Source organism: Carassius gibelio, chromosome A15 (genome assembly GCF_023724105.1).
Source record: "Carassius gibelio isolate Cgi1373 ecotype wild population from Czech Republic chromosome A15, carGib1.2-hapl.c, whole genome shotgun sequence".
NCBI classification, from domain to species: domain Eukaryota; kingdom Metazoa; phylum Chordata; class Actinopteri; order Cypriniformes; family Cyprinidae; genus Carassius; species Carassius gibelio.
Window position 1 is genome coordinate 8,258,661 of NC_068385.1, and position 18,613 is coordinate 8,277,273.

The 18,613-nt window shown below is 36.5% G+C and overlaps 3 protein-coding genes across 4 annotated transcripts in view; 1 reads left to right on the plus strand and 2 right to left on the minus strand.

The window, feature by feature from the left end:
• Positions 1-1,407, minus strand: part of fgf12b (fibroblast growth factor 12b) — a 36,329-nt gene extending 34,922 nt beyond the window's left edge. The window contains exon 1 of the mRNA XM_052617378.1: positions 1,090-1,407. Within this exon, the coding sequence (XP_052473338.1) occupies positions 1,090-1,114 (25 nt within the window). The 5' untranslated portion in view covers positions 1,115-1,407. The remainder of the gene's footprint in view (positions 1-1,089) is intronic.
• A 2,482-nt stretch (positions 1,408-3,889) lies between these two features.
• On the minus strand, positions 3,890-10,413 carry LOC128029489 (nucleotidyltransferase MB21D2). 2 transcript variants are annotated; one of them, XR_008187404.1, is made up of 3 exons: positions 10,102-10,413; positions 4,936-7,083; positions 3,890-4,313 (listed from the first exon to the last, which is right to left on the minus strand). XR_008187404.1 is itself a non-coding variant. In XM_052617292.1 (2 exons), the coding sequence occupies exons 1-2, from the start codon at positions 10,334-10,336 to the stop codon at positions 5,819-5,821; spliced, it is 1,500 nt and encodes a 499-aa protein (XP_052473252.1). In that variant the 5' UTR covers positions 10,337-10,413; the 3' UTR covers positions 3,890-5,818. The 2 variants fall into 2 exon arrangements, 1 of the variants encoding a protein (XP_052473252.1); XM_052617292.1 differs by having other exon boundaries at positions 3,890-7,083.
• A 1,221-nt stretch (positions 10,414-11,634) lies between these two features.
• On the plus strand, positions 11,635-17,797 carry LOC128028560 (presenilins-associated rhomboid-like protein, mitochondrial). Its single transcript, XM_052615807.1, has 10 exons — positions 11,635-11,802; positions 13,487-13,688; positions 13,844-13,984; positions 14,054-14,102; positions 14,256-14,351; positions 15,773-15,922; positions 16,025-16,095; positions 16,179-16,280; positions 16,411-16,508; positions 17,313-17,797. The coding sequence occupies exons 1-10, from the start codon at positions 11,729-11,731 to the stop codon at positions 17,425-17,427; spliced, it is 1,098 nt and encodes a 365-aa protein (XP_052471767.1). The 5' UTR covers positions 11,635-11,728; the 3' UTR covers positions 17,428-17,797.
• Positions 17,798-18,613: the final 816 nt, after the last annotated feature.

The window sequence follows — 18,613 nt, forward strand, 5'->3', positions numbered from 1 at the left end:
ACAACTGTCAGATCAGCAGTCTTCCTCATGATTGTGTAGCCTAGTGAACCAAACTGAGAGATCATTTCGAAGGCTCAGGAAACCTTTGCAGGCGTTTTGAGTGGATTAGCTGATTGCCATGTCACAATAATCTGATTTGTTGGTGGGATTTTGTTAAATGTGAGCCAAAATCATCACAGTTAAAAGAAACAACGACTTAAACTACTTCAGTCTGTTTGCACTGAATTTATTTAATACACAATTTTGTTGAATTACTGAAATAAATTAATTTATTTGAGATGCACCTGTGTTTTGGGCCGCCGTATTGACCGCACGTACGGAAAGCTACGTACATCAGATTCAGACTGACCCAAATACATGTATTAGTGCTGGATTCAGGGCCATAAAACACAGCAACACACACTCAGGTGCAGGAACTAGACTCAGAGTAATGTGAAGCCATAGGCCGCATCTGAAATTTTCCTACACACTCCATACATTTCCTTTTGAACGTTCAAATTCAGTACAGTGAAAACACGACCCGTCCTGAATGTTGATAATTGCATGGAAGAACATCATCTCATGCCATCTGTACTTCTGCTGAAATCAAGAGACTGATTTTAACAGACGAAAACAATCACAGCTACAACCAGAACGATCAGGAAATCATGTTGTATGATGCAGACATGCTCGACATGTGAAGGAACTGCATGTATCGACAGCCCACTGCCCCGCACACACACACACACACACACACACACATAAACACACACACGCCCAGGACTGTGATGGATGTGATGTGTGAAGGAAGTCCACCCTTCTCTGGCCGAACCCCAATCGAGAGGCATTTCTGCTGCATCAGGATGTTTTTACACAACATCTGAGGATGAATAACACACACACACACACACACACACACACACACCAGACATATGATGAGCATCACATATAGACACACACACACACACACACCACCCAAGACTCCGTCAGGACAGCAGACCTGAGTACCGCAGTCTACACACACACACACACACACACACACACACACTTTACACTCATGTACACACGCGCACACCGAGCCCTGTCCGTGAAATGCCGTCAGTCGCTCACCGGCGCTCTTGTCTTTGCTCTCCATCTCCCGTCGTGCTGCTGTCGGTCACAAAGGGTGAAGATGCCGATGATGAAGACACGTTGTTCGCTGCGTGCGTGCGTGCGTCCGCTTCGCGTCGGTTCCTGACTCGCGCGGGGCGCGACTCTCACGTGAGAGCAGCTTTCGATCACTTCACGCGCCGTCCGGTGCTGAGGAGACAGCGGAATCACGGGCGTGGCGTGTGTTGTTGATGCTGCAGCGCGCGAGTGTGTGTCTGACCGGGGCTCGTTCCGCGCGCCGTTAACGGGAGCTGCCGCAGCTCACACGGGCGTGACGTCGGCGCAGGTGTCATGTGACGCATCAACTTCACCAAATGAAACAAACCATATAAAATTGTATTCTCACGGTATAGGCTACTCCTTATATTAATATTAATTAATATAGAGCAATAAAAAAAGAGAGAGAGATTATATTCCCCACTTTTGACATGAGTGGTTTTATTATGGCTGTAGTTATGTTTTTATTTTCCAGAGAATGTATATTAAAGATTAAAATGTAAATAATAATAATAAAAATATAACTTCATGTAGTATCAAATAAATAATTATTATCATTATTATATACTGCAAAAGTATGCATATAGCTTATTTACTTTTACGTTCATGTTTGCTATAATAAAAATGTAGGGATATTATAAAATATCCTTATAAATATTTACTTATAATAAGGTTCAAAATAGCATGGTATTTCCATGTTATCGTGATCCAAAATATAATGGGATTTATTTATTTTTTAATTTATTTTGTTATTATGTTATTTTATTTATTACGATTTTACCTTTTATTTTAAAGTGAAATGAGAGTAACATTATGGTAAATTGGTTTTAGTCTGACAACAAAAATAGAAACTATTGGCATTAATGGTTGTAAGTTTTGAAATTAAGAAAATAAATTTCCAATCAGTAGCCTATTTTGGATAAATGCAAATGTGGATGAAATAGCCTATATAGATAAAACTAAAGTAAAGTCATATTGATTTAATAATGTTTGATTTTAATAACATTTTTAAAAAGTATTATATGTTATAGACAATTTAAAAAAATGTGACTGTATTATCTTGAATTTAAAATATAAGGAGGACAACATTAATTTTAAATGCTTTTAAAAAAAATTAAAAATATATTTGAAAATACTACATATATATATATATATATATATATATATATATGGTTGCAATGGCACATTGAAGTTACAAATGACCACACTTCTCTTATGTTAAAAGTCTTTGTGTCAACAAAACTGAAATCCTCTCTCTCTCATACACACACACACACACACACACACACACATACACAGCGGTGTGTAAGTCGCAGGTGCTACACACACAGGTGCTGAGACAGCAGGAAACAAAAATAACCTGGCATGGCCCACTCAAACTCACATTCATATATAAAACTGCGCTGGATTATTTTGGTATTCAGCTGCTTAAGCAAAACTAAATAAGCAGATGTGTCACACCTAAATGAGCGCAAAAGACTTGAAACTCCACCTTCTTCAGGTCAGCAATCTATAACAACAGCTCTCAGCATTAACACACACACACTTACCATCATCCTGAGCCGTACTTTACAAAGAGACATACTGATAAACTTCTCAGCATTTATCTGTCTAACAGACATCTGTAATTCTGTCGCAGCACTTTAGCTGAGCTTCTGAAGGAATAAACTTCATCCAAATGTTTCTTCTACAGCAGCGTCAGTGCTTTTAATGCAGTAGTAAAAGAGCATTTAGCTGACAGTGTGTGAGTTTGATCCTTGACAATGCTCTCTAGCTACACAAGATGCAGTAATATAGCAATATATTTTGAATCAGTTGGAATCAAACACTGCGATTGCTCATGCAACTGTTCAAATAACAGGAGGTTAAATGCTTCACATGCAACACTGATGTCATTCTTGCAATCCACTTTTGTGCATAAATATAGCAGCTTCTGGCAGACAGGTTATATGATGAGTCAAAGAAAGGAACAGAACAGTTGATATTGCAGTCTATTTATCTCACTTTTTTGTGAGAAATGCATTATTTTATTCAGCAAGGATGCATTAAATTGATCAAATGTGACAGTGAAGACAATTGTAATGCCACAAAATATTTATATTTCAAATTAGGTGGATTTTCTATTCATCAGTGAACCCTGAAAAATAAAGTGCATCACAGTTTCTACAAAAACTATTCGTCACCACATCTGTTTTCAGCACTGATAATAATCAGAAATGTTTCTTGAGCAGCAAATCAGCATATTTTCATGATTTCTGAAGATCATGTGACACTGAAGACTGGAGGAATGATGCTGAAAATACAGCTGTGCATCAGGAATAAATTATATTTTATGTATTCACTTAATTTGCTATTTTAAATTGTAATAATATTTCATAAATACTGGTGCATTTACAGTTATCATCAAATAAATGCAGCCTTTGGGAACAGAAAATACTTTTCCAAAAACATTTTTAAAAGCCTTAAACTTTTGAATCTCTAATATAGGAAGTGAATTTGTATATTGAAAGAAATAAATGAATACAATTTGAAATGCTTTTAAAAATTATTAAAATATATATATTTTAAAAATTATACAAAAATGCCCCAAAAATATATATTAAAACATCTTTTTAAATAGGTTTAAAAAATATATTTAAATAACAAAAATTTCATATGGATGCAAAAGCGTGACTGATTCAAGTTACAATGCCCACAATGCTCATGTATAAATAAATAAATATTTGAGAGTTGCAAAACAGAATAATCAAGATCTAACTCACACTTTTGAGTTTCTGTACAGCTTTATTTACCAAACACAGGTTTAAAATGCAATGCAATACTGATCCAGAGCAGATATGTTATTTTGTTAAGGTGTCTATAAGCCCACTGGCATGTTAAATATTTATCAAGCATAAGAATAACATGTACACACAATTCTCCAGGACATTAGCCTAATGAAGAAACCCATTCTGTTTAGTTCTGATATGTCCTGATTCAGATATAAAAAGAAACACAAGGTGGGGCTGTAAAAGAGTCTTTAGGATCTACTTAATCATAATAAAAACACCCCATTGGTTGATTTCTGTGATAAGGCATTACGATTGGTCCCTGTAGAGCTTGGTGATTCACGATTGGTCTGTTTTGATCCGTCCCTCCCACCAATCAAATGGAAAGATCACATGATTGGCTGAGGCTGATTGGTCTAACTGGGAAAAGTGGGCAGGTGAAATACAGCAGTTACAGAGCACATCACATAATAAATCAAAATACTCAAATTATTACAAAAACAAATTATCAAATGCACCTATCATGTTTAGCAGCATACAGTATATATATAAAAATAAAAAAAACAGACAATTTTTTTTTCCCCAATGAGTGAATCTCATGAAAGCAATCTAAAAACTAAGATCAAGATTTTTCATGACAAACACATTTTCCCTTGCAACTAATTAATGCAATGCAATGAAAAAAAAATACTGCAATATTATTTAATGAACCATCTTTAAATTTAGGCTAAAAAACAGAAATTACAGTAATGTGAATCTAATGAGAGTTAAAAAAAAAAAATTCAAAATCTTAATGCAAAATATAATTATACATATTTTGGGGGGTGGGGGGTATGTAAAATGTTACACCGAAATGTTTTCATGAGATTCACCCCAAGAGACTGTGTGTTAAAAGATAAAAACATCCATCATCACATGGAGTTTGTATTTTGGAGACTTAATGTGCAGTTAGTTGGTGAGAATAAAGTTGTTCTGTAAGTGTGACTGTGAAACAATGGTGTCTAAAATAGCGTGTTTATAGTATCATGTTACAGTTACTTACAAGTAAAGCTATAAACACAATATGTCTAATTGCACTTCTGAGTGGAGTTATGGGTTTCCTGTTTTCCATGTGAGCCATGCACAAACCGTCCTCACCCACATCCTTCCATAAATCTTCCGCTCTCTCTCTCTATCCTTCCCGTAAAAGCAGGGCGTCCATAATGGGGAGGAACAGATACGAGAACACGACTTCAAACTGGCAGCAGTGAAATAGGATCATGTCCATTTTTAACATCATGTTCAGAGCCTGAAGCGTTTAACATCTCCGGCTCTGTGCAAAACACAACTTCCTGCTTCTGGGACTCATTAAAAAGAGAAAGATATAACAAAACAGTGTTATGAAGTATGTCATCAACGCAAATGTCAGGTCATCTGAAATCAGCGCCAAATCGGATTAGGAGGTGTGACTTGTGAGGAATTTATCCTTGATACTACAGTGAGGTAATAACCTCCCAATCAGATCAGAGGGCGTGGCTTCAGAATAACGTCAACATTGCAAATGTCAGGTCATCTACAGCCAACGCCCAATCAGATCCAAGGGGCGTGGCTTCTGAAAAATGTGTCATCAATGCAAAAGACTAAGGGGTGTGGCTTAAGAAGAATTGATTATTAATGCTACAGTGAGGTTGTCTGCAGTCAGCACCCAATTAGATCAGAGGGTGTGGCTTGAGAAGAATTTATAATTAAAGCTATACTGAAGTCGTCTGCTCCCAATCAGATCAATGGGCGTGGTTTTAGACTTTAGACTTTAACATTGATGCAAAAGTGAGGTCATGTGACAGCATCTGCAGTCAGCACCCAATCAGATCAGGGGTGTGGCTTCAGAAAAATGTATCATTGATGCGAAAGTTAGTTTGTTCCCAGTCAGATCAACAGGCGTGGCTTCAAAAGAATTTGTCATCGATACGAAAGTGAGGTCGCGTGACATCGTCTGGATTGATGAAGACTGAGATAGACTTCCCAGGATTCTCCGTGACCAGCTGCTGGAGTTTCTTCGCGAGCCGGTCGTCCGGTTGCTGATCAGCTCCGGTGTCGGACAGAGGAGATGACAGGTTTGAGCTTCCTCCGCGCCAATGGAGCTCAAGCGTGAGTCGTGACGCGGCTTTTGCGTGTTCGATCGCGCTGCGCAAGTGTTCTGCTGGGTCGGAGCGCACAGACGACAACTTACGCGCATGCAACATGGCCGTGTCGTCGCTGAGGTGCTCTAGCATGTTGCATTGCGGGATAAAGTAATTCGGACAGGTTTTATTCACCAAGCAGTGCTGCAAGTCATCGATCAACCCGAGCAAAAAGTGCGCGGCGTAATCTTCCTGTGCCAAGTATGTATGCGGCAGGCGGTCGCAGGCCCAAAGCATGAGCGAGCGCAGATGATACGGACTGATGGCTTTGGGTCGAGAGAGAAGTTTAATAATCAGAGCTTTACAAGCCTGGTACGCCTGCATGAGACTCGCAGAGATGCACTTCTTCAGCTGCACCTCGCTGCGCGCAAACGACAAGCGCCATTCGTTTTCCTTCTGGCCTGTTGAGGAGCACGCAGGCAGCAAATAAAACCCGCTAATCACTTCCTCCTCCGTGATTTTCCCGTCCCAAAAATGGTTTTCCATTAGCCAGCTTTGGGCCACCGCTGGCCATCCTTTAAACGAGACTACAGGAACCACATCGTACAGCATCCGACTGCCTCCGACACCCAAAATGATGGAGATTATGGTTGCGTTGCGCTCGACCTTCTCGACCCGAGGGACGCCGCGCTGAGGCTTCTTCTGGATCTCCGCTAGGACCATACTAATGGACTCGTAGAACCAGTCGGCCACCAGCGTGGGCGAAAAAAAGTAATTGGTGGCACCGTTAACATGGTCTACAACCGTGCAACAGTCCTTCCACTTGTTGATGGTTCCCTCGTCAAACAGACGCAGGCTGAGCCAGGAGTGGCAGAGCGCCGACTGACGCATGTCTAGCGTGACCGGCTGGTTTCTGTCGTGGAGTTTGAGCGCGGGAACCAGTAACGTGAAGTCCATGTCGTAATCAGTTCCCCGCGCGTACACCGTCAACTCATCCAGATCCATGTCAATCACACCTTCCCGGACGCCGCCGGACAACAGCAGGTACTCGTTTGCAACCGGAAGCTTCTGGTCCAACTTCTGCACCATGCCTGAAAACAGGAAATGACATCATTAGAGAAGGACAGATTTTGAGTTCTTCTACAAAGTAGACAAAACAGACTACATTTCCTTGTAAAGGGGAATATTTTTGACCATAAATGCAGTAAGATGTTTTTCATTACAAAAAGAAAGCTATTCCAAGTGGAAAATGTATCCTAAAGAACGTTAATTCACGAAATCTTGTGTGTTGCCTCACACATATTTGCATTTTAAATAAATTAATGAATATAAAGAGCATGCATAAAATTAATCCAACAAATATTTTATGGTTTATAATAATTAAAGAAGAAGAAACATAATTCATGTCTTGGTTGAACGTACAAAGCACATCACATTATAAAAAAATAATAATAAACATATATATATTTTTTTTTTAATCTCATGAATCGCGCTTAAAAGCCTACTTTAGTATCATTAATTCCACATCAAATCTCACAAACTTAAAAAAAAGCTAAGAGAACGAAGTGTTGCTACACAAAACTACATTTCATAATAAAGCAATTGACACAAAGGTTAAGCAACAGAGCACATGCAATAGAGTCTATAAAACTATTCCTACACAAACACAAGAACATTCCAGACCTGACAAACAGTCCACAGACTCCTGAAGAAAATAATCCCCAGTAACACCTGAGCTCAAGCTCGTGATTCAGCCAGTGACTCGGGGGTATTAAAACCTCCCGTCAGCAGGAGCAGAACCTCCAGAGACGCTCAGAAAACCCAAAACAACTTAGTGATTCATGCATGTGTGTGTGTGTGTGTGTGTGTGCCTTTTACATATGAGCCCACAGCGAGTTCAACATTCAGAAATACACATTCAGACTCACAATTTGAGCATCTATCATAATAAGAGTGCAGTAAACTCAAGCTCAGTATGCTACAGGGTCATTCATTCATTCTGGTGAAAGAAATACATAAATGAAGATAAAAAAAGACAAAATATTAAATATCATGGATTGATCCACTATTTTGTAAGGGGATCAAAATGATTATTTGCACATGGAGTTGCATCGAGATCCCTGACTGAAAAAGTTTAATGTGAAATTATATTGAGATACTTTTAATACTTCTTGAGTTGCAAGCATGCATACTTCTGAAAAATATATTTTTTGGCACTCGGATAGGTATGTTCTGATGGAAACCAGATGCATTTCTAAAATTTCTAAAAATAAAAATGTTCTTCAGACATTCCTTTATTAAAGAAATGCACATTTGGTTTTTAACCACTTGAAATTGTGCATGGTTTAACATGCCACTTTTGAGATCCCCATATCTATGTAATCAAATCATGTTTGGCTTTAAAAAATTAAGATTCCAAAAGAAAAATGTGTTAAGAAATAAAATTTAAAAGGATATTCAAGAATTTTTTATTAATTCTTGAACTACAAGCATGCTTTTTTGGTCTCAGGTGAAAATCAACATTTTGACCATCCTCTACAAATAGTGTATTAAGCAGTAAATATTAATTAATGGTATTTAATAATTTGGCTTTCATCATACTTCTTTTTTACTTTATACAGAAAAAAAAAAACTAATGGATTCAAACATTTTAGCAGGAGACGTTTCTGAACTTCGGTTGATTTGACCCAGAATGACCCAGCAGCAATCGCAACCCACTTTACTTTCATAATGTGACTTAAAGAAGTAAACACTGTCAGTTTTGATTTCTGTTCTCCATGCAGCACAGATGAGTGTATGAGTGCATGGATGAGTAAACCCGTGTGAGACAGAGAGTCAGTGCTCGGCCCTGAGGCTCAAACACGCTCACTGCTGCTGAACTCATGCGTCCGGACAGATCTCTGCTGCTGAGATCTTCTGCTTCACAGTGCATTGCTTCTGTTCAGCGTCTCTGAGACTTTAACTCTTTAAGGAATAAATGCAGCTTTCATGTGCTATTTTTATGCAGTGATGCTCTTTCTAATGGCACCACATTACTACTAATTTGGTGGCACTTATTATTTACACATTCTGTTTTTTACAACCATTTTCACTTCAAAACATATTCAGACCTACATTTCATATACAGAAATCTTAAATGCATGCATCATTTTTCATGCATTTGGACAGTGTTTAACATAAATAATATTGAACCTAATGTGATGCATATTTTTAAGTCATAAATCAGTGAACAGGTCAGGCCCGATTTGGGCCTAAATATTTTATAGTATACAATCATAGGCTGCAAAAAAAAAAAACAGCATTTAGTTTTATTTGCATGCTTAAAGCTTGTTTATTTTTATTATTATTCATATGTTAATATTTTAGCAGGGTTTTTGCATTTGTTTTTACTTTGTGTAATTTTATTTTTGTTCCTTCACATGTTAAAATGTATTTATTCATTTATTTATTAAAGGTTTGCTAATGTTATTCATGTTTGGCTGTTTCATTATTCATTTAATTATTTGCTTGCATCTCTGTGATTTTAAGTTTTTAATCATTTATTATATTTGAAATAATTTCCATTTAATTCTATTCCTTATTAAACTTTTCATATTTGCCCCGTTTTTCCTTCCGATAATCAACTAAAGCAAGCTGTGTCATTAAAGGTGAAAATGTATGTCTTTAAGTTTAATTTTATGGCTTCAAACGTGCATTTTTGCTCTTTCTGTAGCGTGACAGCCACTGCTGACCTTCCACTTTCACTAAATGGATACAGAGAGGCTTGGGAAGTGTGCATTTCCCCTTTGTTTTCAAATGAATATAGAAAGTCAACAATGAGTAAACAATGGCAGTAAGAGATGCAAGTAAATAAATGGCAGAATATAATTTTTTGGACTTAACTGTTGTTTGAACAGCAAGCAGATTGCCTGAATTTGTCAGCTCATGCACATAAAGCACCTGAATAACAGCGCAAACCCGAGTTGAGGGTGTTGAAGCTGCAAACACACCCAAACAGACCGAAGCGCGTGACAAAGACAAACAGACGCACTGCACGCGCAAAAGCGCACTTTCCTTTCAGATGCATGCATGCATGTGCTGCTTTGTGTCGGAATAGAGCTCTTTCTCACCGAGCATGGAGAAGATGAAGTCCTTGGCCATGTGGATCTCGAGCGCACGCTGGTCGTCGTACTCGCGCTGCTCGTACTTGCTGAATTCGGCGATCAGCCGGTTAAGCTCCTCGGTCCTGGTTCCGGACCTGAAGTCCAGTTCGGGGGAGTGCGGGACGTGTTTGGTGCTGCTCGGGGTGGCGGTGGGGCTACTACCAGCTGAACCAGCCCGGCTGGAGAGCGCAGGCGCCGCCATGTTCGCGAGAAGGACACGGTGGAACCGAAGCAGCGGAGCGCACGCGCTGTACTGTGATGCGCACCGGAGCGCAGCTGCACACCGACGCTGATTTCTGTTCTTTACTAGTCATGCACGTGCTGAAACACCGCCTCTGCAAATAAATAACTAAAAATATACTAACATCATATTTGAAAACTAAAACAATAAAAAAAAAAAAAACACGAATACAAATAAAATCGGGCCACGTAGACCTTTAATTAATAAATTACAAAAAATTATGAATAAAGAAAATAATACAATTAAAAAACAAACAAACTCAAAACCTGCTACAATATTAAAAAATGAGTCAAATAAATATGCACGCATGCAACAAAAATAAATTTCTTCCGATAAAAATATAAATTACTGCAAATTTTTCATATATAATACAAACAAATATGCATAATCTGCCACATAATTAATGAATGAAAAATTAACAAATTCTCAAAATATATAAATTATTAAATTTAATAAATAAACTAAAAAATCGTAAAATAATACGAATTAAATGTAACCTGCTACAGTAATAAATGAGTTAAATAAACAAATGTGCAAGAAATGCAAATTAATTAACTCTAACAAAAATAGAAATTAATAATAATAAAAATATAATTAAAAAAATTAATGTGCAAACTGTGCCACATAGCCTAATTAATTACTTTTAAAAAATCACAAACTTTCAAATAAATAAATAAAATGCAAAAAACGAATAATGTAAATAAATAATAATAATAAATGAATACAAATAAAGAAATTAAATCGCATGCAAATAAATAATTAAATGAATAAATATACAATCTCTGCCAAAAAATAAATAAATCAGCAAGACTTCAAATAAAATAAGTTAATTAATAAATAAATAAACAAATAAAATTTATTAAAATAAATAAAAATAATTAAATTAAACTGTGCTGCAATTGATTGAAATGAATGAATAAAATAAACAAATGTGCAAACTTGCAAATAAATTAATTAACTCTGACAAAAAAAAGAAAGCTATTAAAACAAAATAAAAATTAGCAAAATCTGCTTAAAAATAAACAAATATGTAAGCATGGAAATAAATAAATGTATTAACTCTGACTAAAAAAAGAAAGCTATATGAATAAAAACAAGATACAAATGAGCATAATCTGCTTAACAAAAAAAAGTAAGCATGGAAATAAATCAAAACGTGATTTTTATACATTTTGTAACATTTAAAATCTTGATTGTAAATGTATATGATTAGATTTAAATGCACGTTTTCTTTTCTTTTAAAATAGCTCTCAGTCTTGTCACAGCAGTGCGCGTCCTCCTCCAGCAGACACCGCTGTGTGCGCGCTCTGAGCCGGAAGCGGAAGCGGAAGCAGCTCTGCATGAGCAGCAGTGATGATGGCGTTGAGGGCTTCAGTTTTCAGATGGGTTTCAGAGGACATAAGCAGCAAACACTACCTGACCAACAGGTAACAAACAGTCCCCTGACCACGCGGTTATTTACTGAGCGCCTCACGTCACTCACAGCAGCTCCAGTGGCTTTAATCAGCTCAGACATCAAAGCTTCTGCGATTATTAACCCCTCTTTAGTTCTGTTCAAAACCTTTGTAGATGTAAACATTAATTACGGAGAGCTAGAAATAAGAATGGACCTTACGTATTGTAATAAATAAAAACGTTTGCATGCTTGTTAACAATCAATCACCTGTCGCACGTTTTGTATTGTTTGGCGTTTGGGTGCACTTGGCCACGCCCCTTTTCTAAACGAACCAGTTATAGCGAACCAAAGGGTAAAGTTTTAATTTTTTTGGATAATTATTGTCCTAGAGAGTCCAGAGAATTGTACTGCAGTATTTATTTGTTTTGTTTTTGTTTTTTTCTCGAGAGTGAAAATCCCAGGACTAGTGGGCAAAAGTGTTTATTTTTTATTTTTTTTACATATTCTCAGTTATTGAACAAATATTTTTATTGACAGCAATGGTTCTAGAGGCAGAGTATTTCAGATCGAGGAGCTCTATCAGATGATATGGATATTGTGTGTGTATGTGTGAAAAACCACTCAATGTACAATCGTTTACATGCTTGAAAAATGCCATATTCTGATTTCTTTCAAATTTCTCACTGACTTTAAGGACCAAGTGTTAAACATTCCCACTAAGTTCCAATCGACCTCCGTTAACCTTGTCTAATAGGTGTTCAAATTCCATTGGCAAATGGCGGCCAATGTTTTTGTGATACACAAATGTTCGTTAGGTTCATAAGTTCAAAATCGTGAAGGATTTCTGTTGCACTTTGGACAAAGACACTGCATACCAATTTCCATGTTTATCGGTTGAATGGTTGCGTAGTTACAGCCATTTTAATGTTTTTTTTCCCTCTTACAGCGCAACAAGTGTCCAAGCTACGCATTACAATTTAGCGATGATATTGCATTCAAAAGTTTAGCCGATTTAGTAAAATCGACTCCGCCCCTTTTAAACATTTTGGTGTCCTTTTGCGACGGTGAGTCGAAAGTTCAACTTTTATTTTGATAATTATTGATATTCAGTCTCCAGAGAATCTTTCTGCAATGGTTTGGTCTGATCAGGTGAAAAACCTAGGACTAGTTTGCAAAAGTTTGTTTTTAAAAAAATAAAAACAGGCTCACTTTAGCCTAGGACTAACAGTTTAAGGCTCATGAGTGATTTGTACTTTTGATCACTGTAGCGCTGCCGTCAGGTCGATTGGGACGAGAATTGGTGACATTGTAGATGGTGTGAGTTCTACCATCCCTCCAAGTTTCAAGTCTCTATGACTTACGGTTTGGACTGGCTGATCAGTTTTAGATGGAGATTACTGATCATTGGCCATTCTAACACTTGATCCCCTAATAATGTAACCAAGGCACTTCAGGAGGCGATGTAAACAAACAAAAACTAATTAAACATATGGTTTCATCCCACATTATTATTATATTATAATATAATATATTACATCTTATATTGTACATTGAATTATCCAGTCAAATCAACTCCCTCCCACATTATATTATATCAAATAAATCTTTATATATAAAGATACAATTTTTGGGTGACTGTTTTTATTTTTTCCTCATCCCATCCTTTGAAAAATCGATATGAATGCAATATTTTATTATTGTTTTGCTCCAAATAGATTCACTCTACAGACGCAGCAGAGGTCTGGCTTTCGCAAAGTAGCAAAGAGGGAGGAGCCAAAGAAGGGTGTGGCAGAAGAGGCGGAGCAAAATGAAATCCTCCACAAGAAGGGCGTGGCTCCTGCTCCAGACCCGCCCACCCCACACGTACCCACCAGGTCATTTGGCAGACTGGTCAAACCATTGGTCTTCACTATAGGGGTAGGTCAATTTTACTGACACATGGTGTGCCTCATTCATGAAATGTCATCATACTTAAACTGGTATTTCCGTAGGACCATTAAAATATCGTTATTACAAGAACAAGGTCCAATATGTGTGTGATCTTTCAGAATTTCGTAGTAACTCCAGCTCAGTTTACAGGTTGTTCGTTCGGCGGAGCGGCGATATGGCAATACGAAAGTCTAAAATCTAGAGTACAGGGTTACTTCGATGATGTCAAAGCGGATTGGTTGGAGAAGAAACGGCCTCAGAAACAAGGCGATTTGGGCAAGCAGGTGTGTGTCTGTTTAATTGACGTTTCAGTTTTTTCGATTGGAGATTAATAGATGTATGTTGTTCTGCAGGTGAGCAAGTGGTGGAACAGTTTAAGTGATGGACAGAAAACAGTCACAGGTCAGTCTGAATGACACAAGCATTCATATCACACAGATGAGCAGTATAGATTAAGGAGACAATGTATTTAATGCAGTTTTATTAAATAAACAGATGCTGTCCATCTGTCTCTCTGTGCACTGATCCCTCTGAACAAATCTGTGTCTTTGCCAGGCATCATTGCAGCGAACGCGTTGGTGTTTTGTTGTTGGAGGGTTCCTTCTCTGCAGCGCACCATGCTCAAGTACTTCACATCTGACCCCTCCTCCAGTGAGTCAACTCATCTGTTTGGCTTTCATAATGTGCTGCATTCGAATAACAAATATCTTTCAGGCTCAGTCTTGTTTACATCGCCTCAAAATTTTATGAATTAGGATTAAACACTTAATTGTAAATTCTAGCATGTTTTCAGTCGTCTTTGGTGTTAAAAATTTTCTCAAATGAATAATAAAGAATAAAAAAAACTGTATATATAATAATTTGTATTATGCTATAATTTCTTGTACAGTAAACATGCACAAGATTCCTCGTTGCATAATTGTTCCTTTTATTACATCAGCAACCGCAAACCAGGGATAATATCATTAGACCTAAAACAAAACAAAAAATAAAAAAATAGCTAATGGAAAGTGAAGCTGAAATAAAATATAAATATTAGACGTAAAAACAATAAAAAATGAAAATCTTGCCTTTGCAACTAACTGAAATACGTTTAAATTTAAGCATTAAAATTAATAACTGGAAATAACTTTAAAAAGAAATAAAATTAAATATAAATGTAAAACATAACTAATAAAAATTACAAACGCACATAACAAAATTACTTAAAATTAAAAAATAAAAAGCTAATTAAAAACTTTTATATATACAATAATAGTATATAAATAGTACAAGGTTTTGATGACAAAGTCAAAGTTTTGGTGGCATCATCATGACAGTTGCCATTAGATTTAATCTAGATTCTGATCTGGTTTATGCAGTGATTTAATCTGGATTGTGATCTGGTTTATGCAGTAATTTAATCTGAATTGCGATCTAGTTTATGCAGTAATATAATCTGGATTCTGATCTAGTTTATGCAGTAATATAATCTAGATTCTGATCTAGTTTATGCAGTAATTTAATCTAGATTCTGATCTAGTTTATGCAGTAATTTAATCTAGATTGTGATCTAGTTTATGCAGTAATTTAATCTAGATTGTGATCTAGTTTATGCAGTAATTTAATCTGGATTCTGATCTAGTTTATGCAGTAATTTAATCTAGATTGTGATCTAGTTTATGCAGTAATTTAATCTAGATTGTGATCTAGTTTATGCAGTAATTTAATCTGGATTCTGATCTAGTTTATGCAGTAATTTAATCTAGATTCTGATCTAGTTTATGCAGAAATTTAATCTAGATTGTGATCTAGTTTATGCAGTAATTTAATCTGGATTCTGATCTAGTTTATGCAGTAATTTAATCTAGATTCTGATCTAGTTTATGCAGTAATTTAATCTAGATTCTGATCTAGTTTATGCAGAAATTTAATCTAGATTGTGATCTAGTTTATGCAGTAATTTAATCTGGATTCTGATCTAGTTTATGCAGTAATTTAATCTGGATTCTGATCTATTTTATGCAGTAATTTAATCTAGATTGTGATCTAGTTTATTCAGTAATTTAATCTGGACTGTGATCTGGTTTCAGAGGCGCTGTGTTGGCCCATGCTGCTGTCCACGTTCAGTCACTATTCTCTCTTTCACATGGCGGCCAACATGTATGTGCTCTGGAGTTTCTCTTCCAGCATCATCAACTTGATGGGCAAAGAGCAGTTCATGGCGCTCTACCTCTCCGCAGGTCTCTATCTATACAAGTTTTCAGATTTCCAAAAATTTCATCCTACTTCCTATAAATTCATCAGTGTTATAGGATTTCATCTTTCTGTGCTCGTGTTCTCAGGTGTGATTTCTACGTTTGTCAGTTATGTGAGTAAAACGGCGATGGGTCGGTTTGGTCCATCACTGGGGGCGGTGAGTGTGTTTTCAGATTAAACATTTCAGGTTTTTTCATCAGTGTTCATGTGAGTGTCTTAACCAGATTGTTGCGTTGTCAGTCAGGGGCCATTATGACTGTCCTAGCAGCTGTTTGCACCAAAATGCCTGAAGCCAAGCTGGCCATCATCTTCCTCCCCATGTACACCTTCACTGCCGGAAACGTGAGTGTGTGTGTGTCTGTCTGTGTCTGTCTGTGTCTGTCTGTGTCTGTGTGTGTCTGTGTGTGTGTGTAAGAGAGAGTTTCTGTTTAGCAATTATGGCCACATTCTCATGATCTTCTCCTGCCAATAGGCTCTTAAGGCCATCGTTGCCTTGGATACCACAGGCTTGATTCTGGGATGGCGTTTTTTCGATCACGCTGCTCATTTAGGAGGAGCTTTATTCGGCATGTGAGTAACACTCTGCTTTCTCTTACATTTAGATCGGTCTAGCTGAAAGCAGAAAGTATAGTTATTGATAACTAGAACTATTAAATATGTTTTTTGTTAAACTAATTAAAGAGAAAATGAAATAAAATATTAATGTTAGATGAAAAGCCTAAAAAAACTGAAGTGAAAGTTCTAAACTAAACTAAACTAAAGAAAAGTAGTAAACTCACTAAAATTAAATTTTCTTTAAGTTGAATAGAAATATAAAAAAAAAAAATAATAATAATAAATATCGCAAAAGTATCAATGATAAAATATATTAGACATGGTTATTGATATTATATTGACTATTATAATTTAATATTTGATGATATTTAATATTTAAATAATTTGATATTATTTTTAGATTTAGTTTTTTGTTTTAGTAATCATGTTGTGTTTTTATCCTTTTTTTAATGTGTATATAGTCTTAATTAAATGTAATCGTTATGTTTAGTTTATTCTGTTTAGTACTTAAAGCTAAACTTAAATAGAGAGAGAGAAATGTTGCCTTGGCAAGTTGCTGAAATAAAATAAGTTCAATTATATTTATTTTATTGTAGTTAACAAAAATGTATATTTTTATGGTATTAGTTTAAGTTAAATATAATAAATGGCTCAGGGACCCTTGCCTTGAAATGGGCTGTATTTGAGATTAATTTTAACAGTAAGTGTGAATGTGGTGTCTCGGTTGACCTCTGAATGGATCTTATTCCAGCTGTAAACATGCAAGGACAAGCATGTTCATTCACTGTGCTTAATGTGTCTCTCTCTCTCTTCCTCTAGCTGGTACATAATTTACGGTCACGAGCTCGTTTGGAAGAACAGAGAGCCGCTGGTAAAGTTGTGGCATGACTTCAGAACGAGAGGACGGGGCGCTGGTGGCAACGGCTCGAAATAGAGCCATGCATTATGGGTAGACATTGACATGGAGAACAAAAACAAGATTGAGAAATGGATACGGACACAGATTTTAATGCACTTGTCGCTCATAATGCGTTGATTATTCTGTGAGAGAGTCATAGAGGGAGGTCTGTTTCAGTCACAGTGAGTAATGCTAGTACTGCTGTGATGTCATTAGGCTCCGCCACTTATTTTAAATCTGAGTCCAGGTAGCTCCGCCCTCTTTGCTAAGAAATGAATATGTATCTAAAGAGGCGGAGCTTCAGCATACAGCTTTGAGGTCGCTTTACGTCTCAATGACATTTGACACAATGTACAGAAACTTAAATGTTGAATAAAATAATTAAAAAATCTGTTGTTAGAAATGATCAGGTGTCAGCTTTTTTTATTTGCTATAGTTGTGTGTAATATGTTCTGCTTACATTGTTTCTTTTCTAAGTTTCAGATGAGACTTTGGTCCTTGTTAATGTGAATGATTAACCATGTTTCTCTATAACACACACACACACACACACACACACACACACCTGTGCCATATTTCAGTATAGAAACCGTTTCAGTGTTGTTTTCTCAGATCGACCAAAGTTCAGTAACAGTCATGGCATCATAATGTCTCTTGAACAATGTGTCTGTTTTTAACTTCCTCGTGTTTTAATGAAGTCACTGTATCGCTCGTCTCTTCCCGTTTCCCAGCTATCACTCGTTTACTTCCATCGCATCATTCTGAGTCACACAGTTTGGGTTTCATGAAGAAATATCCAGGTCATACTTTTCCCCAAAATGCACAAGAAATCAATATATTTAGCAAAAATCAAGTGAAGCTCAGTGTTAGTATATTAGGCTTTTGTTGACAAACTGGCTTTTCTGTCGTGAAAAGGGTTTGGTTAAAAGTTCCAAGATTGGTATTTTTCCTGTGAAAGAAATTAATACTTTTCAACAAGGACACATTCAATTTATAAACAAAAGTGTCTGTAATGACATTTGTTACAAAACGGTTTCAAATAAATGCTATTCTTTAGAAATTTAAATGCCGTGAATAATCATAAAAATCTGGTTTCCACAAAAAATAACTGTTTTCAATATTGATAATAACCAGTAAATCAGTATATAATAATGATTTCTGAAGATCATGTGACACTGGAGGAATGATGCTGAAAATACAGCTTTGAATCGAAGGAATAAAT